Source organism: Panthera tigris, chromosome X (assembly GCF_018350195.1).
Source record: "Panthera tigris isolate Pti1 chromosome X, P.tigris_Pti1_mat1.1, whole genome shotgun sequence".
NCBI lineage: Eukaryota > Metazoa > Chordata > Mammalia > Carnivora > Felidae > Panthera > Panthera tigris.
This window is the reverse complement of record NC_056677.1, coordinates 31,461,889-31,488,549: the sequence shown is the minus strand read 5'-3', so window position 1 is coordinate 31,488,549 and position 26,661 is coordinate 31,461,889. Positions and strand designations below refer to the sequence as shown.

At 36.6% G+C, this 26,661-nt stretch overlaps 1 protein-coding gene across 1 annotated transcript in view; it reads right to left on the bottom strand.

Moving 5' to 3' along the window:
- CFAP47 (cilia and flagella associated protein 47) overlaps positions 1–26,661 on the bottom strand; it is a 543,896-nt gene that overhangs the window by 166,126 nt on the left and 351,109 nt on the right. The window contains exon 49 of the mRNA XM_042974584.1: positions 18,239–18,350. Coding sequence (XP_042830518.1) covers positions 18,239–18,350 — 112 coding nt within the window. The remainder of the gene's footprint in view (positions 1–18,238; positions 18,351–26,661) is intronic.

Here is a 26,661-nt window from a genome sequence, read left to right as displayed (position 1 = left end):
AGCAACACTAAGAGGGCAACTCATAGCAGCAAAAGCATATGTTAAAAAGAACAACCTAAAATCAACAACCTAACTGCACACAATACAGAACTGGAAAAAGAAAAGCAAATTCAACCCAAAACTAGCAGAAGAAAGGAAATGATAAAGATCAGAGTAGAGGTAAATAAAACAGAGAAGAGAAAAGCAAAAACCAGAAAGTTTCTCTCTTTGAAAAGGTCAACATCACTGGCAGAATTTTCAAGTGATTAAGAAAAAAGAAATGAAGACTCCAATTAATAAACTCAGGAAAAAAGTGGGGACATTACATTGTTTTCTCCAAAATAAAAAGCTTTATAAGAGACTACAATGAACCATCATATGCCCCCCAAATTGGGTAACTTAGATGAAATGGACAATATCCGAGAAACACACAATCTACTAAATATGCTCATGAATAAAAGAAAAACAGAATAGACATAAATCTAATAAGGACATTGAATTCGTAAGGAAAACTCTTCCCACAAAGACAAGTCCAGGACGAGATGGCTTCATTGTTGAATTCTACCAAATACTTAAAGAAGAATTACTATCTTCTTTTTCTCAAAAACTTAAAAATTGATAGAGGAGGGAAAACATAGCCTCATTCTAGGAGGCTAGCACTGTCCTGATACAAAAGCAGATAAAGATAGGGCAAGAAAAGAAAATTAAAATCCAATATCCCTGATGAACACTGATACAAAACTTTTCAACTAAATACTAGCAAATCGAATTCAGCAGCATACCAAAAAGATTCTATACCATAGTTAAATGGTTTTTATTTCAACAAAGAATGAAGGAATGAATGAATGGTGGTTCAACATACAAAAATCAGTGAGTGTACTGTAGCACATTGACAGAATGAAAAAAAAAAAAAACACATGATAATCTTGATTGATGGATAAAAGTGACAAAATTCCACATCAAAACGTTCATGGCAAAAATAAATTAGGAATAGAACTTTCTCAAAATGATAATAGCCATATGTGAAAACAAACAGCTAATATTATACTCCCAGTGGTAAAAGACTGAAATTTTTTCCTTTAAGATTAGAAACAAGATAAGGATGTCTCTGGTTTAGGCTTCTACTCAACATAATACTGGAATTTCTAGTCAGAGCAAGTGTGCAAGGAAACGTAGCAAAGGTATCCATATTGGAAAGGAAGAAGTAAAATTATCTGTTTGCAGATGACACAATCTCATATGGAGAAAACCTTAATGATCATGGACACAAAAAGGATAGACCTAATAATAAATGCGTTCACAAAATATGCAGGATACAAAGTCAACAAACAAAAGCAGTTAAATTTCTATACACTTGTATTGAAAAATTTTAAATGGACCTAAGTAAAACAATTCAGTCAGATAAAACCATGATTTGGATAAACTTACATAATGCTAAACAACGTGCGCAAGGAATAATAAGGAAACCTAATCAATATTTCAAGTACGATGAACTAGTCTCAAGATTTAAAAGCACACATTCTCCTTCTTTCTCATTTCAGCCTACTTGTATACTCAGCACATTTCTTCTTTCTCCAATACACCCATCCAAACGTTATTACACTTTTATTGTCCCTTAACAAAGAGAAATGGAACAATCATTTGTAAAACAATTCAAAAGCCCTACAGGAGTGTAACAAGACCATATGTTAGATACCAACAAGAGAAATTAAGTATTTATCTTAAAACTTAGAAGTAAGTGAAGAGAACTATGGAATTATAGGTCTATTTAGTAGCTTATCTCTTAATTGAAAGAACACTTTGAAACAATGTTTCTTAGAATTATGCCACTAATTTATGCACAGTTATTTTCCCAATAAAAAATCTTTGTTCTTGGGAATTTAATTTTAATTTTTTTCCTAAACAGTTACATTTTTAAATTGCATTTTTACTTTTGGTTATGAATTAGCTAAGGTAGAAGAGACAAGCAGTCAAATTCTTATAAACTTATTACAAAGAGTAACATTAGACTCAGTAAGTATCAGCAATGAACCTTCAAACCAAATGCCATCAATAATGATTATGAAAATATGTGTTTCAAAAGGTGATAATATTTTTCCACACTAGGCACGTGTGATTACTTTGCTCCCTATATTCCCCCGTTTGGGCCAAGGCCAACCAACCCAAAGGGAAGAAAGGTAAATAAAAGGTTGATTGTTGGTGGTTCAGTTTAAAAGCATGACAGGAAAACTAAAGGACTGCTTTGGAAAAACTATAGGTATACAGGACATAATAGTGTACAAAGCAACTCTCTAAGATACAGCATTATTGACTTAATGGAGGTTTTCAGTTTATCTGAAATGAGTGTTACCAAAAAAAATCTAATAGGGATCATAATTATAGCTATTATATTTTCAATAGATCAAGCTTTTATTCTGACAAATGGATTTTTTTCCCCTCTGCTAAACACTCTACGGGTTTGATTTTTTCAAAATGTATTTTAAACAGTCAAACCAACATTTCCTAGTGTATAGTTTGGTTTTCATTAGGAATTGTTTTTCCCTAATTTCATACTATCTTGTAAAACGTCAATATCAGACTCAAGTTTAAAGCCTGAGCAATGCAATTTAGTACCAGTGGTTAGCCTTTTGAAAACAATGTGAAATCATTTATTGAACGCTTACTCTGTGTTAGGTATATGCTAAATGCCTCCCATTCATTACCTATTGAACTCCTTTAATAAACGTATAAATTAATTCCTCACTGGACTCATTTTCAAGTTCAGCAAGCTGGGCTGTAGAGAAGGTTGGGTAACTCACTCCAGGTCACATAGTAAGTGACAAAGGCATAAATAATACATAAATGTATTTACCAAACGTAGAATACGGAAAATGGCATATTAAGTCATGCCTAAATATCACCAAATACACCACAGAATAAGTGGGCTTTTGCGTGGAAAAATAGCAAAGTAACTCACATACTTACAAAACATTTATTTTTGGCCTAGAGTAATAGGTTTCAGATACTGCCCACTGATTATCTAAACTATTTCACCCCTTAGAAAACTTCCAAAAACAAGTTTCCATGACAACAGTTAAACCTGGCAAGGTCTTTGGCCTCTTTGCACTTGGTCTCCCTACACCCACCCTCTTCCTTCCATTGGCTTCATGCTTCACCACTCCCTATTGCTAATGAGGAATACTGTGTTTAAGGAAATTTTCTGTATGGCTGGGCTTTTATCAACTTGTGAATTTCTTGGAGGGACATGAATTCTGTCAAGAAGTGTTTTCATACATATCTGCTCTACGCACATTATACCACACACGATTGAATGAATTTTCATTGTTTTGTTTCTCTACTATACTATCCTACGAAATCTGAGTAGCAAGACTAAAGATGAAAGCCTGAGGAAATCTCTGCTAATCCTTCCTTCTTCTATCTTTTTCTTACTTCATTTTAACCACCTTCCTAACTCATTTTCTTTTGTTGTATTTTCTCTCTGGGGGACCAAAAGGCAAGGTGGAAAAACAAAATTTGGTGGCTAATGAAGAACAGAGATAAAGAGACCAGTGTTGTGGCCATATCTGCTTTTATTCTATGTACAATACAGCTCTTGTTTTCTACTCCATTTAAGCGCCTTATTTTTATGATAAAATGCATAGTAGTCTAGTGCCCAACTGTAGCCCTCTAGGCTCCATTTTCTTTTTCTGTGGTTTTATGCTGTTTGCTGTTTAAAAAACAAATTTTTGAAATGTGTAACATATACGACAAAAAGGATTAATAAAATCTACAGGATTCAGATTTCTGTTGTAAAGGATGGCTGATTACTTTTTTGCTTAGGAAGAACCTATGCTTTCATTACTGGGGCAAAACTTTAAAGCAGCAACAATCCAGACTGCCATTAAGGACACATGTTTCTTCCTGATTCATGCAAGAAAAAGATGATAAATTTCATTTCATTATAAGTGAAAACTTCTGTTACCAGTTCAGGATGTATACATATATCATATCGTCACAGTGAACATCTTAAATGTATACAATTTTTATTTTCAATTATCCGTCAATATAGGTAGGAAAAAAACTTCTGTAATTCGATAGACACCATTAAGAAAATTAAAACAAAATCACAAATTGGAAGAAAAAATTTTAAACCACATATCTGAAAAAAAAAAAACCCATGCATCCAGAATAAATTTGAAAAAGCCTAAAAATTGAGCAATAAGAAAAGAAACCACCCAACATACAGGAAATGATGGGCAAAAGATTTGAAAAAGCATATCGTTAGAAGACCTATAGATGACAAAGAAGCACAAGAAAACATGCTCAACATTATTATTCATTACAGAAATGTAGAGTAAATCCACACTGCAACTGAACTACACACAGATGAAAATCGATCAAATTGCAATGGCCAGTCCTACAAACTATGGTCAAGGGTATAGAGAAACTGGAACTTTTATGCAGTGCAAGTGAGAATGGAAAGAGAGACAATCTCATTGAAATATTGTTGGCAGTTACTTCCTTAAACATTGTAAATTCAACTACCATATTATCCAGGCATTCCACATATAAGTGATTTACTCAAGATGAATGAAAGTATATGCCCACACACAGATTTATGTATAAATGTTCATATCAGCTTTACTGATAACTACCAAAAAAAGTGGAAAAACCCAAATGTCCGTCAAAGGTAAGTACAGCAGCATATTGTGGCTTATCCATTCCATGGACTACTACTTAGTAATAAAAGGAATAAAGTATTGATACATGCACTCTGTGGATGGATCTTAAAATAGTTATGTTGCATAAAAGAAAACAATCCCTTAAAAAGGTTAAACTGTGTGATGTAGTTTATATACAACGCTGTGAAATGCATATATAGTGACAGAAAACAGAGAAATGATTGCCTAGGGCAAGGGTAGCTTGTGGTGTGAGGGGTGAGGAGGGTAAAAGCATTAAAAAGAGACACAAAGAAACTTTGTGGGGTGACCTATATTCATTATCTGATTTGTAACAATGGTATCATGGCTATATGCATGTGTTAAAACTCAAAATATATACTTTAAATATGCATAGCTTATTGTATATCAATTAAACCACAATAAAACTGTTTAAAAAGCACGCTTTGGGGGTGCCTGGGTAGGTCAGTTGGTTGAGTGTCCAAGTCTTTATTCCGCTCAGGTCATGACCCCAGATTGTGGGATTGAGTCCTGCATCGGGCTCTGTGCTGAGCATGGAGTCTGCTTAAGATTCTGTCTCTCTGCCTCTCTCACCTGCTCATGCTCTCTCTCTCTCGCTCTCTCTCTCTCTCTAAGTAAATAAATAGCACACTTTGTATTTCAGATATTATACTTAACACTGCTCAGCAAGATGACAATAGGATTTGAGAAGTGTCACCCCTAACTGAATGTACTGTGTAAGTGGGATGTGTAAAGGAAGTTCACAGCCAACTATGGGTATCTTTTCGCAGTAGGCAATATCATGAGTGACATAAATAATGCAGGAAAATTAATGAAGCCATCATATTCAGGTATCCAGAACACTTGAATCAATCTATCTATCTATCTATCTATCTATCTTGTCACCTCTATCCATCTACATCTCTCTGTTCCATATATTCATGTCTATTTCACTGATATCAAATGCAACTATTTCCTCATTTGTTCGAATTCACTGCTTCGTGGGGGTGGCTTCTTAAACTTCCATGTAAAGCCTTTATTTATTTTGTTAATTTTACTTTAAATTTATTTCTAGAAGTTATTTCTATATAAAATAATGAATTTTCATATTAAAAAGCATCCTTAGGCCTCATCCGAGCAATAAAATGGGGGAGATTGCTTTTCACAAAAATGCAGAGGGTAAAAGGCAAATGTTCACAAGTATTTTTAAAATTTTTTGATGCTCCAAGTTAAGAAAAAAAGAATGAAATGCCCCCCCCCAAAAAAAGAGTTTTAGTTTCAGAATTTCTGAATGATCTTCAAACCCTACTAACCTCCACTGGTTTTCCTTGATTCCTCACATATTAGAAAAGCATCTTTGAAGGGTGATTAGAATTTAAAAATTTTCATGAAAATGTATGAATAAATTATTTATATAATGCCCTATAACTGAGATTCTTTTTTTCTAGTATTTAAAATGTTTTATAATTTATTTTTATTTTTTTATGTTTATTTTTGAGAGAGAGAGAGAGAGAGAATACAAGTGGGGGAGGGGCAGAGAGACGGAGACAAAGAATCCGAAACAGGCTCTAGGCCCTGAGCTGTCAGCACAGAGCCTGACGTGGGGCTCGAACTCACAAACTCTGAGATCATGACCTGTGCCGCTGTCAGACGCTCAACTGGCTGAGCCACCCAGATGCCCCTATTATTTATTTTTGAGAGAGAGAGAGAGAGACAGAGTATGAGTAGGGAAGGGGCAGAAAGAGGGGGAGACTCAGAATCTGAAGCATGTTCCAGGCTCTGAGCTGTCACCACAGAGCCTGTCGCGGGGTTTGAACTCACAAGCTGTGAGATTATGACCTGAGCCGAAGTCGGAGGCTTAACCAACTGAGCCACCCAGGCACCCCATATAACTGAGATTCTCATGCAAAAATCTTACATGAGAAACACCAATGACTTAGGAAATCATATTTTCCTTCTATTGTAAACAAGTCCTCATAAAATACACAAATTCTTTTGACTGGTAAAGTAGGACACAGACACACACAGACACCCAGACACACACACATACTCACACATAGAATAAGAGAAAGATTTCTTTTTGGTAACAATGCTACATATATCTTAGCAGTTCAAAATTCAAATATAAAGAACAACCTGAATTTATATGCAATAGAGCATCGACAGCCTACTTTGAACTCCCAGGAAAAACTATTTCTAATAAATAATCAAGAATTACAAGTGAGTGTTGGGCCAAATAAATGGAGGCCTCGTGACAAACACTGGAGATGCAAGAGTGTCTTCCTTTTGCTTAATAGAGTAGATGCAGTTATCGAATTTAGGTTTTTCTCCAAGTTTATAAATTTTTGTTCTCATATTTTAACTGCACTTCTGTTGCACTACCAAGTAATTTCTAAAGTATATTAGAAACAATTTTATGTTTGAAATGTATTGCTTCTTACATTCAATAGTGACCAGATACCTGGTACTGGATGCCAGATGTTGGTCTAGAGGTCAAAGGACAAATTATCTAGCATAAAGACAGAAAACAGAGCATACATCACTCACTGATCTAGCACTATGAATGAATTTATCTGTAACCAATAACCCGAGTGGGGCTTGAGACTAGAATTTGATCTGGGGGACGGGAGCAGGAAGACACAGTTGAGGGCTCCCAAGCCCTGAAGGGTAATACCACACAGATGGCTAAAGCTGTCATGAAACATCAGACCACAGGCTGCATGGGGAAGTGGAGATGGTCAAAGCAAAGAGGAGAGCCCAAGAGAGCAGGAGAGGATCCAGGCAAACCCAACTCATTCTCTCCACAAAGCCTCAAGGATCTGCTTTTGCAAAACATTTCCTTCACCTGAGAAAGCAAGAAAATGCTTCATACAACCGACATTTGTTTTGAAGACCAGTGGAATTTAATTGTTCTTCAAGCCTATACGACTATGTGGCAGGCCGTATTGCTGATGGCAACAAGCCAGTAAAATCCAAATTCAGTTTCAGTCAAGTTTCTGTCATTTTCATTGAGACAGACTAAGAAGACTGGGGATAATAGGAGCTATAAATCCTCCTGTAAATCCCTATCATATTAGGAAATTTTAAAAATGGGAGTTAGTATATTAAATAAGTGTGCTAAACATTAACTGAGCACCTACTCAATGAGCACTTTTCATATATTCTCACTTAATGCCCATAACCACCCTGAAAGATTAAACACTGTCAATATTTTACATGTATGAGAAGTGACATTCAGTGAGGTCAAGGTCACACAACCAGAGAATGATATAATCGGAGGCTGAAGTCATGTTTGACTTCTGAATGTATTCCTTTGCAACACAGTAAAATAAGAAATAGAAAAATAGGAATACAGTAGTAAGTAGGAACAAAATAGGAAACAGTAAAATAGCAAAAGATATGCAATTTTGCCACCGCAATGTGGTGGTTAGCATGAATATACTGCCTAAGCTTTAAATGAAAAATGACAATTTAAGTAACACTACTTTTGCTCAGCATCACACTCTGAAGACACATGTGACAAGCAGTGCTTCTTATCACATACAGTATTAGAAATCAGATTTTGAACTTAATTTGTATGTTAAAGATGGTAACTGGTAATATACATCTTTCTGGACAGAGTATAATTTCAGAGAGTAGCAGAATGCTAAATATAAAGATGACTTCTATCTTGTTCAAACATAGGTCTAACATAGGAACTTTATTGTGCACACATTAAACGTTTTGTTTTGACACTAAACAGAAGTTTATGGCAAAAATTTTGTAAAGTCTTTAGCAAAGCTGACTAAAAGCTTGTTTCCAATTGTTTGGACGAGGCTTTCTTGTGCCAATGTCATAACAGATTTCATTCTAGTGTAAGAAATTCCGAACTGCAAATTTGCAGAAATGAATCTTAGCTGTAATTTGCAATTGTGTTGAACTGAATGAATACAATCACTTTTCAGCAAGTAAAAGAGCACTTGAAGCTCCTATTGAAAAAATACACGGGAATTGTCCGCTACATCAAAATGGATCATTGCTACCTTCTTTCTGGAGCTACCATATTATCAAGGGTCATGGATAATAAAAAAGAATTTCAGACTATACTATCATGCATGTTCAGGGTAGAGACTAAATTTACTAATATGACTGGAAACCACTTTAAATGTGGATTCTCAATATTTAGTTTTGTAATGTGGAATAAACAACACACCTTGGTGAGTGCACTGAAATGTGCTCATAGAGTGTTCTATACCATCTAAACATTTGGTAGTGTGAGTAAATGCTATATGAAAATATTCTTTAATCTTTAAAATGTTTTTACTGAAGATATAATAGATATATAACATTGCATTAGCTTTAGGTATAAAAATATTCTTGTTGGGGCACCTGGGTGGCTCGCTTGGTTAAGCATCTGACTTCAGCTCAGGCCATGATCTCACGGTTCATGGTTTCAAGCCTCGCATCAGGCTCTGCACTGACAGGGTGGAGCCTACTTGGGACTCTCTCTCTCTCCCTCTCTCTGTGCTCCTCCCCCACTTGTGCTTTCTCTCTCTCTCTCAAAATAAATAAACTTTCAAAAATATTCTTGCTATTTAGAGATTATTTTAGGCCAACATGCCATGATTAATACATTAAATTATTTCAGCTTAATTTTTGCTTATACAATTAAATGACTTATAATTCATTAAGTGATCCTTGTTATTGCCTTTCTCTTTTGTAGGTCTGTCAATTCTGTGGACAAAGGTAAGATACTCAACTACTCAAGTTTATCCCACCCCTTCTTTTAGTCACAAGTAAATGTCATTAATGATTGTTAAGAATTTATAAAGACTTTTTCCTTGGAGATGAAAAAGTAAGAGTTCATAAGGGTTAATTATCAAGTCTTAGACCCAGATTAATAAAATAATTATACTAATTAACAATTAGATAAAAGTTGTTTTAAAAAATTTAGAGATTGTCTTTTCTACACTACATTGGAAGAGATGTTCAGAGAATCCTCTCTCAACTGAAAATTTTAAGTTAAATGCACACACAAGCTAGGAACAGGGATCCCCTGTTTTGGGTCATCACTGGAAATGACATTTGTTGTGGAATATGGGCTAGTCTGTGGTAGCCTGGAGTCTTGGATCTTGGGGTCATAATTGAGAATCAGGGAACAAAACCCTGAGCTAAAAAGGCCACATTTACATGGCTGGGATCCAGATTTCACATTATATTTGTGGATTTCCAGGCCCCAAATTCATTATTTAGCTTCTTAGCCCTTCATCTCTCATCAGAGAAAGGGAATCAAGAGGTATCCCTACAAGTTGAAAACGTCTCTTGCTTGTCATTAAAATTTGCTTTTTAAAGTTATATTATAATGCTGATATTCACAAGCTGGAGGGCAGTGAGCTGATCCATGTGGCAGCCTCATAAGAACCTAAGAACAGTTATTCCAGAGACACATGTGCTCTATGTAGATTATTAAAGAACTGGAGAAAATTATTAGAAAAAGTGATATGTAGGTTATATAAACTTATACAAACTTAATTTTTACACGTTCAAGTTCATTTTCTTAGTGCAATGTTAGGACTTGCTCTATATTGCCAACATGTATGATTATAGCTATCTCTAAATCATATTCATGAAACACATTGTTATTGCAATCAAAATAAATTTAAGGATTATTCTTACTAAAGTATATGCTAACCACTAAAGCCCAGTCATTTGTTTTTAAGCTTAATCATTTTCACCTAAACATTAGTCTTGTATAAAAGATCAAACTTCTATCTGAGACAAATGGAAATTTAGTTGTGTATTTCCATACTATGAACATGCAACAGGTTATTACTACATCTCTATATTTTGTTACATACTAATCCTGTAATAATGGACAGTAATATATGCTTTTTGCATTCTAGGTCACTATCTAGTTATGAAGAAGAGAATTAAGCCATCATGTTTTAATGCATTCAGTCATTAACACAGGATTTCTACCATGCCTTCATACACAGTATTTTTTGTTTGCTTAGTTTTGTCTGTCTCTATTTTCCTTTAAGATCACGTGTTTTCTTTTTTTTTCCTTTTTAAGTTTATTTCTTTATTTTGAGACAGAGAAAGAGAGTGCAAGAGAAGGAAAGGGGCAGACAGAGGGAGAGAGAGAGAATCCCAAGCAGGCTCCATCCTGTGAGTTCGGAGCCCAACATGGGGCTCAAACCCATAAATTGTGAGATCATGACCTGAGCCAAAATCAAGAGTCAGACATTTAACTGACTGAGCCACCCAGGTGCTCCTAAGGTCATGTGTTTTCATATCTAGGTTGACTGACTGAATATTTTTCCATTTTACTGAAATTTGTTGACATAAAAAGATAATTTTCAAATAAACAAAACTGGGGTTTCCTTCTCTAATAAATCAATCCTACTGATCACTGCTTTTTAATTTTTAAATTTAATTTTTAATGATTTTTTTAAATTTTTTGTCAGTTTTTCATATTAAGTTTTAATTTTAATTCCAGTACAGTTAACATACACTGTTATATTAGTTTCAGGTGTACAATATAGTGATTCAACAATTCTATAGATTACTCAGTGCTCATCAAGATAAATGTACTCTTAATTCCCTTCACCTATTTCACCTATTTCCCCACCCACCTCCTTTCTGATAACTATCGGTTTATTCTCTGTAGTTAAGAGTCTGTTTCTTGGGGCACCCAGGTAGCTCAGTCAGTTAGGCATCTGACTTTGGCTTAGGTCATGATCTTGTGGTTTGTGAGTTTGAGCCCTGCTGACAGCACAGAGCCTGATTTGAATTCTCTGTACCCCTCTCTCTCTGTCCCTCCCCTGCTCATGCTCTCTCTCTCTCTCTGAAAAATAAATAAAAAAATTTTTAAAAAGAAACCATTTCTCGGTTTGCTTTCTTTCCCCCTTTGCGTGGTTCCTTTTTTAAAGTTTATTTATTTATTTTTGAGAGAGAGAGAGAGAAAGAGAGAGAGAGAGAATGAACAGGGAAGAGGCAGAGAAGAGGGAAAGAGAGAGAATCTCCAGCAGGCTCTGCACTGTCAGCTTGGAGTTTGATGCAGGGCTCCAACTCATGAACCATGAGATCATGACGTGAGCTGAATCCAAGGTTCAGACACTCAACCGACTGAGCCACCCAGGTACCCTTCATTTGTTTTGTTTCTTAAATTCCACATACTTAAATCATATGGTATCTTTCTCTGACCTATTTCACTTAGCATTATACTCTCTACCTCCATCCATATCATTGTAAATAGTTAGATTTCATTCTTTCTTTATACCACTTCTTTATCCATTCATCTATTGATGGACACTTAAGCTGCTTTCCATAATTGCCTATTGTCAACAATGCTGCTATAAACATAAGAGCGCATGTGTCCCTTTGAATTAATGTTTTTCTATTTTGTGGGTAAAAACCCAGTAGTGCCAGTACTGGATCATAGGGTAGATCTATTTTTAACTTTTTGAGGAACCTCCTTTCTGTTTTCCACAGTGGCTGCACCAGTTTGCATTCCCACCGACAGCACACAAGTATTCCTTTTCTCCACATCCTCTCCAAACTTGTTGTTCCTTGTGTTTTTGATTTTAGCCATTCTGACAGGTGTGAGGTGATATCTCACTGTAGTTTTGCTTTGCATTTCCCTGATAATGAATGAGGGTGAACATCTTTTCATGTGTCTGTTGGCCATCTGGGTGTCTTCTTTGGAGAAATGGCTGTTCATGTCTTCTGCCTAGTTTTAATCGGATTATTTACTTTTTGGGTGTTGGCTATTATAAGTTCTTTATATATTTTGGATATTCATCCTTTTTAAAAATATTTTTAATGTAGATTTATTTTTGAGAGAGAGAGTATGCGCACGAGTGAGGGAAGGGCAGAGACAGAGTGAGAGAGAGACAGTGACAGAGACAGAGAATCCCAAACTGGCTCCACAATGTTAGCACAGAGCCCAATGCAGTGCTGGATGCAGGGAAAACCAGTTTTCCCCCCAAATTTACCAGAAGATTTCATTAGTTTTAATTATACTTCTGAATAGTAAGAATCAATGTTCTTAGTGACCTGTTAAATTGTGGTTCTATATTCATAACTTCCAAAAAATAAAATCTTATAATTGAAAATAACTGAGATTTTATCAAATTAATTTAATATCTCAGTAATAACAATAAACATTCTATAACATTTCTGTTTTTTTTCTCTTAAGTTTATTCATTTATTTTGAGAGAGAGAGAGAGAGAGCGAGAGGGCCAGGGAGAGAGAGAGAATCCCAAGCAGGCTCTGCACTGTTAGCTCTCAGCCCAGTGCAGGGCTCGAACTCATGAAACCATGAGATCATGACCTGAGCTGAAACCAAGGGCCAGACGCTTAACTGACTGAGCCACCCAGGTGCCCCTAAGAAAACTATTTTTAAAAGGAAGTATAGTTGACATATCTCACAGTTAATTATATCACCTTCCTTAGTGTTGCTTACTCTCAGAAGCACATTCGACTCTACTTTCTCCCTCATTTCTCCATATCCAATGTTCATCACATGCAGCTGTGGTGGACACTGTATTGCATCAACCACATTCCTTGACAGGAATGAAGGACGAACTTCTGTAGCTACAGTGAATGAAACTGGAGTATGAAAATCAGGCCAGTCCTCTTTGGGCATTGCCTTGACTTGAAAAAAAAAATGCCTCATCCAAGGTCAAATCTCCTTCCACATGTAGTCTACTTTTAATGACCAATCAACACAGCAGCATAAAGGCCCAGTCTCCTTCCCCTAACTTGGGACGACTCCAAAGGGCCATCCTAGCTTAAAAGGCCCCAAGTGAGTTGACTAAAAGCCTTCACTGGGCCTGTCAAGAAGCCCAACCTCTTTCTCCCCCTGGTCAATATGCCTTCTTACCTTTCCTTTCCCAAGGGTTGATCATAATATATACCCTAAGAAATGTCCTGCCAATCTCTCATCTCAGAGTTTGAATCTCTGGAAGCCAAAGATGTTATAGCATCATTTCCCATTTTTATTTCTCTGAAAAGTGCCCCTCTGTTTTTTAATCCACTATCATTGGTTTAGTCAGTCAGCCCTTAACTTTCACTTAAAATGATAAATCTGCACTTTTTGTTCCATTGCCAGAGAGGCATTCAAGTTCAATTCTCCACATCACACACTTGAAAACATGACTGTAGCTCACTGTAGGCTACTGTGAAAATTCCAAATCCATCCATTTTTCAAAATTTCTACCTACCAATCAATAAGACATGATCCCCACTTTAGTGGTATACTCTCAGTGCCCAACAAAAATCTCCTCTGCAGACAGTTCTCATATACAGCACTGGTTTCCTATGACTTTTCCAGTGGGGATTGAGTCACTGCCATGGGAATTTGCCCTAAGAGCAAACTTTAGCCAATGATGGATTAGAGTAAAGGGATGATTACCACAATTTGCTTGCCCTTTGGTGTGACAATTCTCTCCCAAGGTTCCCAGGGAGCTTCCCCAGGTCTCAGCAGTAGTCTCTTATCTAGCTTACTTTTTATTGACTTTGTCCCTTCAGCATCTTACCTTTCCATTCTTTCAGAGTGCTTCCTGTAATCAACTCTCATCTAAACTACTTGCCATTAAACTCTTTTCTCAAGAAGCACAAATACTGAGAACTAATCAACTAGAATATCACTAAAGGCTCCTAAAGGATCTCTCAGACCTAACTGCCCTCTCTTGTCCCTCCCATCTGTTTTATATTTTACCTCTAGATTTTTCTTTTTAACACTCTGTTGACTCATGCCCTTCAGAAATCCTCAACGGCTCCCACTGCAATAAGAAATAAAACAAAACTCTGCCCATCAAAGTCTGCCTGTATTTCTAACTGTAGTCAGCCTGCATTTCTTACCATAAGCACACACTGCAGACACACCCTTCTACTCATTATTGACATGAAGTACCTTCTCTATGTTTTCAATAAGGTTGTTTCCTCTGCTGTAATGCCCTACCCACCATATTGGCTAATAAGTCCCAGCTTATCCTTTGAGATCCAAATCAAACCCATTATCCCCTAAAAAGATCTCTCACATCCCCACTGTTAGGGTTGATATTTCCTGCTACCATGCTCCCCAATGCCATGTTTAAACTTTTGGTATATGAGAGTGTACCTTGTACTGAGATGATTTACAGATACATATTTCCACCACCAGATACGAATTCCTAGGAGGCAGGAGCCACGATACTAATCTATGTATCCATGTCTAATACTAAAAATAATTAACAAACCTATATTCTAATCTGACCAATCAGAAAGGACATGGGATCAAAGTCCTGGGGCACCCTGATGAGTCATGTGTTAACCCTTTAATTGCCATTGGCTTGTTGGGAATTCCTGGGGAGCCTGAGGGAGTTCTGGCAGCTCTAGTGGCAAGGGTTTTACTACAGTGGAGCTCAAACAATTGAGTATTTGTCAACATATGAGGAAAAGCATCTGTTATAATATTTTAACAAACAGTGCATAATTGGTTGAATGTCCGCTTTGTTCACAACTACTAGAGTTATCAAGGCTTCCCAAATTATAGGCCTTTTGTAAATAATTGTTATATAATTAAGACCAGAACTGAAAATGAGCACAGGGTTTGTTTGTTTTTTAAATTTTTTTTAAATTTTTTTTTAACGTTTATTTATTTTTGAGACAGAGAGAGACAGAGCATGAACGGGGGAGGGTCAGAGAGAGAGGGAGACACAGAATCTGAAACAGGCTCCAGGTTCTGAGCTGTCAGCACAGAGCCCGACACGGGGCTTGAACTCACGAACCGTGAGATCATGACCTGAGCCGAAGTCGGACGCCTAACCGATTGAGCCACCCAGGAGCCCCTGTTTTTTTTTTTTTTTTAAAGACCACTGATACATACATGCACATGGATACATTTCTTTAATCAGCACAAATAGGAATATTTTCTTATATGTATGAAAATTTTATAGTCTAGTTTTTTTTTTTTTTTAATATTGCATCAGATTAACAGTTGTTCAGAAGCAATTTCCACTGTTTCAAATGCCGGAGAACTTTTCTAACAATAATATCAACAAAAATGCGCTAGCCCTTCTTTACAGGCTTTGCTTCTTCCAATCATAATGTCAACATTGATTCAACCCTAAGGGACCGCCCTGCAAAGAGCAATCATGATAGTGTCTTCCAAATATTTTTCAAAATTATGAAGCTGGCAAAATATCTTGTGTAGGCAGCAACATTTACTAATTCATCCTCACTGAACGATGTACCCTGAGTTGCCTTTAAGTTCCCCAAATTCCTTCAAACCAGCATGTTAAATGAGTCCTGATCTGTTCAGTTAAAATATGTATGGAAATTTTATGGTCTCAGAAAGGCTGCCAAGATGAACAAAAAATGACTATCCAAAGGAAAGACATATTAAATATGATTACTTAGTGATTTGGAGCTCCATTTCCATAACTTTAAGAGTCTGATTCATAGAAGAGGGGCTTTGTTCTGTTTAAGGGAGTGATAAACATTTCTAATACAACAATGCTGAGTGTGAGGTTCCTCATATGTACTTTCTCATACACTGCAGAACTCTCTGCCTTTTGTAGAACAGGAAATGAGATTTAATATGTTTATCAAAACTAATAATGGCAAATCTGAATGATTCGTTGCCCTTTACAAAGACTAGTTAACTTTCTAAAACTAAGTGAAATCCACCAGTAAGAGAGCCGTCATTTGATGATCAAAATAAGAATGGAAATTTAGATTTCTTAAAATCGATTCAAATCTTGTGAATTACATAAAAAAATGACAAAATATGATACTTTATTGTAAATTTAGGAAGAGATTCACAATAGCCTAAAAGCTATCATACAGAGAATTATTAATTGGCTTTGTAAAGCCAAACGTGTGAAAAGTGATGGGAAGATTTCAGAAGATGATAATAACTATGACTGTGGTGACATGGGAAGTGAAGGCAACTAGAAGCAGACAGGGGGTGGGGGGGCAGGTGTGTGCATGCTGACTCTTGCTTTACAGCACATCCTATGACAGTGGTATTGACTGGATCAGTATGTTTGCCATTCTGAAGTTTCCCTTCTCCTTATTAATAGCATCAGCATACTAGGTGTAGACTCTTTCCTAAAACAGTCTTTGCTGAGGGGAGCAGGGATGAGACACTAGTTCTTCCAAGGAGCACAGGTTTGCTACCAGGTATATACTTACTATACTTCTAAAGTATATCCATTTACCTATGCTATAATGATTTCCTTGGCAGGATCCAACAGCTGTGGGACATTTAAATCCCTCCCAAATAGAACAACTTATTCCCTTAATGAATTACAGTCCTGGGGCACCTAGGTGGCTCAGTCAGTTAAGCATGTGACTTTGGCTGAGATCATGATTTTGCGGTTCATGAGTCTGAACCCTGCATCAGGACTCTGTGCTGACAGCGTGGAGCCTGGAGCCTGCTTCATATTCTGTGTTTCCCTCTTTCTCTCAGCCCCTTCCCTTCCCTCTCTTTCTCTCTCTCTCTCAAAAATAAATAAACATTAAAAAAATGAATTACAGTCTTTCAGGTCTTCCCTATTACTCTTCTACCCTTCTTTTTTTTTTTTTTATTCTATGCTTCTCACGCACCCTCCCTTCCAAAGCTTATAGGAATACCCTTCACCAACATTCCCATGCAACCAATTCTGTTCAGGGATCATTGGGATAATTTGCATAAATGAATGCTTTATTAGAGACAAAGGGAGAAAACTTCACACACCAAAGACTTTAACCTATTTTTTCATACATCAATTAAGTGCCTATGCTTGTTTTTATAAGACCTATTCCTATAAACAGACATTCTCGTAAGATGTTGACTGGTTCATAAAGTAGTAGACATATTTAAAAGTATTTATCACATTTTAATTAATTAATTAATTAATTAATTTTTAATGTTTATTTCTTTTTGACAGAGAGAGATACAGCATGAGCGGGGGAGGGGCAGAGAGAGAGGGAGACACAGAATCCAAAGCAGGCTCCAGGCTCTGAGCTGTCAGCATAGAGCCGGATGTGGGGCTTGAACTCACAGACTGGGACATTGAGACCTGAACCGAAGTCCGACGCTCAACCGACTGAACCACCCAGGCGTCCCATATTTATTTATTTATTTATTTATTTTTAAATGTTTATTTATTTATTTTGAGGGAGACAGGGCGAGAGTACATGTGAGTGGGGAAGGGGAAGAGAGAGGGAGGGAGGGAGAGAATCCCAAGCATGCTCCATGCTCAGCATGGAGTTGGATGTGGGGCTGGATCTCATGACTGTGAGATCATGACCTGAGCTGAAATCAAGAGTTGGATGCTCAACCGACTAAGCCACCCAGGTGCCCTTTATCACAATTTTAAAATTAAATACCCTTAACTAAATATATCTACTTCTAGAAATTTGCCCAATAAATAAATTCAAATAAATGGCCAAGAGAGTATAGCACTAGATGTAAAATGCATGTCCCAAAGCTCTGATTATTCAGAAAGCTAATGACTGAAATGGAAAACTAAACTTCCATCTGGGTCACTTATTAGAAACGGGAAATGTAATGTATATTTTTTCATTGTTCTCATCATATATCTGTCCTAATCTAGTGGTTAATAATGTTTTACTAATGGTTTTGTTACCTTTGAATATACCACGTTTCCAAGGCAAAACGTGTAGAATATATGGAATTGTGCTATCAGGGTCTATGGTGATGACTGGATTTCCCCACACCATTGGAAGATCTGAAGATACCTAGAAAAGAGAGCTCAAAGAATTACATAAAGTCAATATTTACATGAAATTCATATAACTAAAGCATAGAAAAAACTGAAAATGTAAATACTTCCATTAAAACTGTTCACCTTTATTAAGTATTTTATTTTTAAGTTTATTTATTTATTTTGAGAGAGAGAGAGAGAGAGAAGGAGTGAGCTAGGGCAGAGAGAGAGGGAGGCAGAGAATCTGAAGCAGGCTCCACACTGTTAGTGGGGAGCCCAATGAGGAGCTCTGAGCCAAAATCAAGAGTCAGACACTTAATCGACTGAGACAGCCAGGTGCTCCAAAACTGTTCACCTTTAAATAAAAAGCAAACCAGAAAAATACTACATAAAGTAAAAGAAAAAATCTAAGGAGAGGCCTATGAAAAAGGAGAACAAAGAAAATGATTCTTAGAAAAAAAAAAGACAATGCTTATTTTCTGTTGCTACTGATGTTACCACTGATGTTTAGACAACCTGAATATCTTTTATAGGCCATGCATAATTTTCTTATGCATTTTGATGGACAAAAGATGAACCATTTCAATGAATTTTACATCAATATTAATACAGCAAAGACTAAACAGCATTCTGACCATAACTCTGTTTAATCCAACTTTCAGATCACTGAGTGGTACATCTCACTACCCCCCATTTCCTAGGCAAACACTAATCTACTTTGTGTCTATAGATTTTCCTGTTCTGAACAATTCATAGCAAGGAAATAATATGTGGTCTTTTGTGATAAGCTTTTTTCACTTAGCATGTTTTCAAGGTTCATCTATACTGTGGTAGGTATCAGTATATCATTTCCTTTCACTGACAAATGATACTAAATTGTGTGATATGCCACATTTTGTGTACCCATGCATAAGTTGATGGAAATTAAGGCTGCCTCCACTTTTGTCTATTATGAACAATGCTGTGATGAAAACATGTACAAGCTGTTAAGTGGACGCAGATGTTTTCATTTGTAATGGACATACATCTGACTAGGAGTGGAACTGCTGGAGCGTATGGTAACTCAGTGTTTAATCTTTGGAATTATGGCTTTCCAAAACTTTTCTTTTTTTTCATTTATTTATTTATTTATTTATTTATTTATTATTTATTTATTTTTTTAATTTTTTAATTTTTTTTCAATATATGAAATTTATTGTCAAATTGGTTTCCATACAACACCCAGTGCTCATCCCAAAAGGTGCCCTCCTCAATACCCATCACCCACCCTCCTCTCCCTCCTACCCTCCATCAACCCTCAGTTTGTTCTCAGTTTTAGAGTCTCTTATGCTTTGGCTCTCTCCCACTCTAACCTCTTTTTTTTCTTTTTCTTCCCCTCCCCCATGGGTTTCTGTTAAGTTTCTCAGGATCCACATAAGAGTGAAACCATATGGTATCTGTCTTTCTCTGTATGGCTTATTTCACTTAGCATCACACTCTCCAGTTCCATCCATGTTGCTACAAAAGGCCATATTTCATTTTTTCTCATTGCCACGTAGTATTCCATTGTGTATATAAACTACAATTTCTTGATCCATTCATCAGTTGACGGACATTTAGGCTCTTTCCATAATTTGGCTATTGTTGAGAGTGCTGCTGTAAACATTGGGGTACAAGTGCCCCTATACATCAACACTCCTATATCCCTTGGGTAAATTCCTAGCAGCACTATTGCTGGGTCATAGGGTAGGTCTATTTTTAATTTTCTGAGGAACCTCCACACTGTTTTCCAGAGTGGCTGCACCAGTTTGCATTCCCACAAACAGTGCAAGAGGGTTCCCGTTTCTCCACATCCTCTCCAGCATCTATAGTCTCCTGATTTGTTCATTTTTTCCAAAACTTTTCTAAAATGACTGCACCCTTTTCTTTTTCACCAACAAGGCATCATGGCTCCTACTGTTCTACATCTCGCAAAGTTTTTACTATCTGCCCTCCTGATTATAGCCGTCCTCATAAGTGTGAAGTGGTACCTGATTGTGATTTTGATTTGCATGTCTCTAATGGCTACTATACTGAGCATCTTTTCACGTGCTTCATTGCTCACTGGGAACTCTCTATTTAAACTCCTGGCACATTTTAAAAGAAATGTTACTTCTCATTTTGTTGTAGAGTCCAATATATGGCATATGGACATTTTCTCTCATTCTGTGGGTTGTTTTTTCACTTCTTTCAAGGTATCCTTTGACGCACATTTTAACTTGGAAGTTCAATTTGTTTATTTATATTTATTGCTTTGTCACATCTGCTTTTAGTGTCATATCTAAAAAATAATTGCCTAACCCAAATTCCTGATGACTTACTCTTATGTTTTATTCTGTTTTTATAGTTTTAGTTATTAAATTTGGGTCTACAATCCATTTGGAGTTTACTTCTGCATATGATATGAGTTAGGGGTCCAAGTTCATCCTTTTGTGTTTGACAAGATAGTTGTCTCAGTACCATTTTTTAAAAAAGGCTATTCTGTCTCAATGATTCTCTTGGCATCCTTGTTAAAGACTGATTGACCATTGTTATAAGGGTTTATTTCTAGACCTTCTATTGTATTCCATTCATCTATATGTCTACCTTATGCCAGTACCAAATTTTCTTTAATATCATAGTTTTGTAGTTAGGAGTTTGCATTAAGTTTTAAAATCAGGAGGTATGAATTGTCCACTTTTCTTTTTATTTCACAAGATTGCTTTGGCTGTTCTGTGTCCCTTGCATTTCTATATAAGCTTTACGATTACCTTGTCAAATTCTGCAAAAAAAAAAGTCAGTTGCGATTCTGATAGATATTGTGTTGAATCTATGTATCAATTTGGATATCAAAGCCATCATAACAATATTAAGCCTTCTGATCCATGAGCATGGAATGTCTTTCTATGTCTTTGGAATTTAATTTCCTTCAATGATATTTTGCAGTTTTCAATGGACAAGTCTTACTCTTCTTTTGTTAAACTTGTTCCTAAGCATTTTATTTATTTTTTTTGATGCAAATAATCATTTGCAATTGCATCAAAAAAAATAAAATGCTTAGGAACAAGTTTGACAAAAATCAATCATTTGATTATTAATTTCATTTTGAATTGTTCATTGCTACAAATGATTGATTTTTGTATATTGACCTTGTATCCTACAAATATTCTGAATTCATTTATTAGGTTTGATAATATATTTCATGGATTCCTTAGAATTTTCTATTTATAAGATCATGAAATCTATAGAGATTCTCTGATTTCTTCCTTTACAATGTAAATGCCTTTTGTCTCTTGTTCTTAAACTAACTACATTGGCTAATATCTTCAGTATAATGTTAAACAGAAATGGCAAGAGTAGAAATCCTTGACTTGTTCTTGACCACAGGGGAAAATCATTCATTGTTTTACTATTAAGTATGATGCTAGTTGTGGGATTTTCATGGATGCCCTTTAGTATGTCTCAAGTACCCACGGAATATTCTCCAGGATGGAGCATGCCTTGGGATATAAAAGGAGCCTCAATAAATTTAAAAGGGCTGGAATTATATCTAGTACGTTTTCTTTTGAGAACAATTGAATTAAATTTGAAATAAAAAATGGAAAGAAATTTGGGAAACCCTTAAATAGGGGTGCTTGGGTGGCTCAGTTGGGTGAGCAGCTGACTCTTGACTCATGACCATCCTGGTCATGATCCCAGGATCGTGGGGTCGAGCCCCTGTCAGGCTCTGTGCTGAGTGTGGAGCCTGCTTAGGATTCTCTCTCTCTCCCTCTGCTCATGCTCTCTTCTTCTCTCAAAAATAATAATAATAAAATAAAATAAAATAAAAATAATTTTTAAAAAAGAGTCCTAAATAATCAATGTGCCAAAAAAGAAATCCCAATGAAATTAGAAAATATGCTGAGTCCCTAGAGTGAATGATTCCTCTTTTCTATTGTACTTTCAAGTCCAGAGTTTTAAAATAATCTCTATATTATTGCTATTATCTGTTTTTTGGAACTTTTCATTAACTCCTCAGAAAATATTTCTTTTAGCTCATTGAACATATTTACAAAGGCTTGTTTAAAGTCTTTGTCTAGTAGTCCTACATGTGGGCCCGTACTGAGACAGCTTTTAGTGACTGCTTATTTTCCCGTGTAGGGGCCATACTTTCCTGTTTCTTTGTCTCATAATTTTTGCTGTGGAAAAATGTGCCTTTTAGATAAGCCAATAGAGCCAGTTTTGGAATCAGATCATTAACTCCCAATGGTTTGTTTTTGTTGCTGTTTTTTCTTGTTTGTTCTTTGCTGGTTTAGTGACTTTTCTGGACCAATCCTGTATATTCTGCATTCACTAGAGCGTGTGTTCACTTAAGTCCCGCTGAGTTAGCTTAGTGGCCAGCAATAGTTTGTCCCAGGTTTCCTTACACGCCTGCGAATGGTAAATTGTCTACCCTTTGTTGAGGAGCGTTGCATATGTATTATGGCACATTTTCAGCACTCAGGGATCTGACAACTCTGCCTCAGCCTTCACTTCCAGCTCCCATAGTGCCTCTATGTCTGTGGAGACAAAAGACCTGGCACCCTCTCAGGACTTCTCTGGTCAACTGCACAATGCTACCCATGCATGTGGCCTGCTTGTTCCCCAGCGATACTTCAGAGCTTTTAAAATCCCCTAAGGACCTCTCACTCTTCAGATCTTCCTTTCAAGTTTTTGGCCAAACTCTTGCTGGGCACAGCTGTTTTTGCAGCCTCAGGCAACTATAGTGTCCCATAATAACTGCTGACTATTTTTTTGGCAAATATCCTGAAGATAGGGCTTTTCCAACAGAGCAAGATTTGAGACAAGTCAGGTAATGGCAACACTCCGCTAGTGGGGAATTGCTAAAGAGGGAGCTGCAAGGAATGGCAAATTGTGACAATGTCCTGAGGATGGGAATTATAAGGAGATCCATACTCTGTCTGCCTCTTCCTTTGTTTGCAAGGCTGCAAGTTTTCATAGCTACTATGGTTGCAAGATTGAGGAGCTGAGGAGAGGGGGATAGAAAGAGGCCAAATAAAAATACCACAAATCACTCTGCTCTTACCAAGATTACAAGTTTTTCTTGAGCAAATATTCCTCAGATTATTTTAAGTTTTTGTTCAATTTCAAGGCCTGAAAATTTTCATTCTGACAACTTGTGCCAGTGTTTTATTGTTTTTAAGGAGAAACTGATTTATGAAACTCCTTGCTCTACCATTCTGGAAGTCCCACACCTGTTGTTTTCCTTACTGTAGAACTATTTTCCACAGCATTGTACCTGTATCTCAATTATGTTCTCTGATTTTTAATTTTCTCTTTCATATTAAGGAAGTCACAACCTCCTACTGAAAACTACTCTTAGGGCAGTAAGATGAAATATAAGTTAAAAGGATTTTTTAAAAAGGCATAAAAGTGACTACTAGCAGTAATGAAAAACAGAACAAAGAAAATATATGAAAAGAATATATTGAGCTTGAGTTGTTAGCAGATTGTCAAAGTGCAGGTGTATAGCAGTTGAGAATGAGGGGCTGAGACAACACACGTCTTGAGGAAAAGTGTGAAGCTGGCATTTGTACCTAGGTGGCAGTTTGAAGCCAAGAAACTGCCAAGTGAGATGTCGTAAAGACATAAGGATACTTTGGAAGATGTAAACCTGAAGAGACATCAGAAGGTTAGAGGAATAAAAGAACCAGATAAGTAATAATCAAAATCAAGAAATGGCAGGGAAATGAGGAATACAGAATGGTATAAAATAAACAGTGAAGAGTGTTAAGAAGACAGACTGACATTGCAAAACACTACAGGAAATGTGAGGCAGATACCTCAGTAAAATAACTGATTTTCCTTGACCAGAAGTCAAGTGTGATCTCTGTGGCAGAGGTTTTAGCCCAAAAGAAGAGCTATAAATGGATTGCCATAAATTAAGAAGTTTAGCAATCATGGACAATAAAGGTGATAATAGTTGATACATAGAACACACTGAGGGTTGCTGGAGGGGAGGTGAGCAGGGGGATGGGCTGGATGGGTGATGGGCATTAAGGAGGGCAACTGTTGGGATGAGCACTGGGTGTTGCATGTAAGTGATGAATCACTGAATTCTACTCCTGAAACCAACATTACACTATATGTTAACTAACAAGAATTTAAGAGAAACTAAAAACTAAAAAAAAAAACCTAAAAAACTAAAACTAAAACTAAAAAAAACTAAAAACTAAAAAAAGCCCTAAAAACTAAAACTAAAACTAAAAACTAAAAAAAAAAACCAAATTAATTTAAAAAAGGTGATAATAATTAAAGAAGAAATAGTGTAGAGACAAGTTTTCTTTTATTTTTTAAAAAAATGTAATGTTTATTATGTATTTTTGAGAGAGAGAGAGAGAGAGAGAACAGGGGAGGGACAGAAAGAGAAGAAGACACAGAATCCGAAGCAGGCTCCAGACTCTGAGCTGTCAGCACAGAGCCCGATGCGGGGCTTGAACTCACAAACCACGAGATCATGATCTGAGCTGAAGTCAGATGCTTAACCAACTGAGCCACCCAGGCGCCCCTAGTTTTCTTTTATAATGGAAAAATATGAGACTATTTATAGATTAAAGAAAATAATCACACAATGAGAAAGATATTGAAAGAGAGAAAGAGCAGGGGAAAGGAATGTGAATCAATCTTGAGTGCATAGAGGTCAAATTCATTTCATAGATGAAGGAATGAAGATGGAGAATCAGAAGCATTTCAGTGGTCCTAAAGCAAGTGTATGATTAAAGCTCAAAGTATAAAGCAAAGCTTCTCTCCCCAGCCTTTCTCCTTAGTACTACCTCAGTTGTTCCCCAACAGAATTTCTATTGAAAGGCAAGCAATAAACCAAATATTATGAATGAAATGAAAGGGCAAATTCATAGTGCTCATTATCCTGTGTTGATTAAAGACAATGGTAAATTTCAAATAAAGAAAGGTGATATTGTATCTATTGATAATATCTCTAGGAACAAATCTTTCTTAAATCTTAAATACATTTCTGTTCTTTTATAATTTTTGGAGCTTTTTAATTATAAAAATACGGGGGGAGCCTGAGTGGCTCAGTCAGTTAAGCATCCAACTCTGGATTTTGGCTCAGGTCATGATTCCACAGTTCGTGAGTTTGAGCCTTGCATCGGGTTCTGCACTGACAGTGCAGAGCCTGTTTGGGATTCTCTCTCTCCCTCTCTCTCTGCCCCTCCCCCACTTGTGTTCTCTCACTCTCTCTCTCTCTCTCTCAAAATAAATAAATAAATAAAAACTTAAAAAAGACTTTAAATATAAAAATATGGAAAATCTTCCTTGAAAAGCTATTAGGTGCTCGATAGTATAATTTATGAAAGGTATAAATATGTAGATAAGAGAGACATGCCCCTTTTCTCAGTTTATAATCTGGTGGAAAATAATGAAAAGGTAATAGCAATATTATATAGTATGTATGATGGTGGAACAGGTAAAAAAATGTTGTCAAAGCACATGAAAGGCATCTATTCCCCAGTTTTATAATCCATAAAATTTAAAAGCTGTTCAAAAAAACTTTATTTTTATTTTATTTTTATTAAAAATTTTTTATGTTTAGGGGCGCCTGGGTGGCGCAGTCGGTTAAGCGTCCAACTTCAGCCAGGTCACGATCTCACGGTCCGTGAGTTCGAGCCCCGCGTCAGGCTCTGGGCTGATGGCTCAGAGCCTGGAGCCTGTTTCAGATTCTGTGTGTCCCTCTCTCTCTGTCCCTCCCCCGTTCATGCTCTGTCTCTCTCTGTCCCAAAAAATAAAATAAACGTTGAAAAAAAATTTTTTTATGTTTATTTATTGATTTTGAGAGAGAGAGAGGGAGGGAGGGAGGACAAATGGGGGATGGGTAGAGAGAAGGAGAGGCAGAATCCCAAGCAGGCTCTGCACCCTCAGCACAGAGGCTGATGCGGGGCTTGAACTCACAAACCGCGAAATCATGACCTGAGCCGAGACCAAGAGTCAGACGCTTAACCAACTAAGCTACCTAGGCACTCCCCAATTTTTTTTGAAAATGCCTTTTATTATCATTCTTGGAAAAGTGGCATTTAAGACTTGCCCTAAAGAATTAAGAGGAGAAAGAGAAATGGAAGATAGGGAGTTGTATAGAGAGCTCCAGACAGGAGCAAAAGGAAATTCTATTTACAAAGAGCTGAGTGCTTCTGGGGCCAAGAGTGGCAGGAGATGAAAATGAGCAGATGAGCTTTTAAAGGACAGCAAAAGCCACTTCAGGGAGTATGGATTCTATCCTGAAGGTAAGAGATGACAGGACAAGTCTCAGCAGGGGAGTGTCAAGATGACATTTTCGTTCTTAATATTCACTCCAT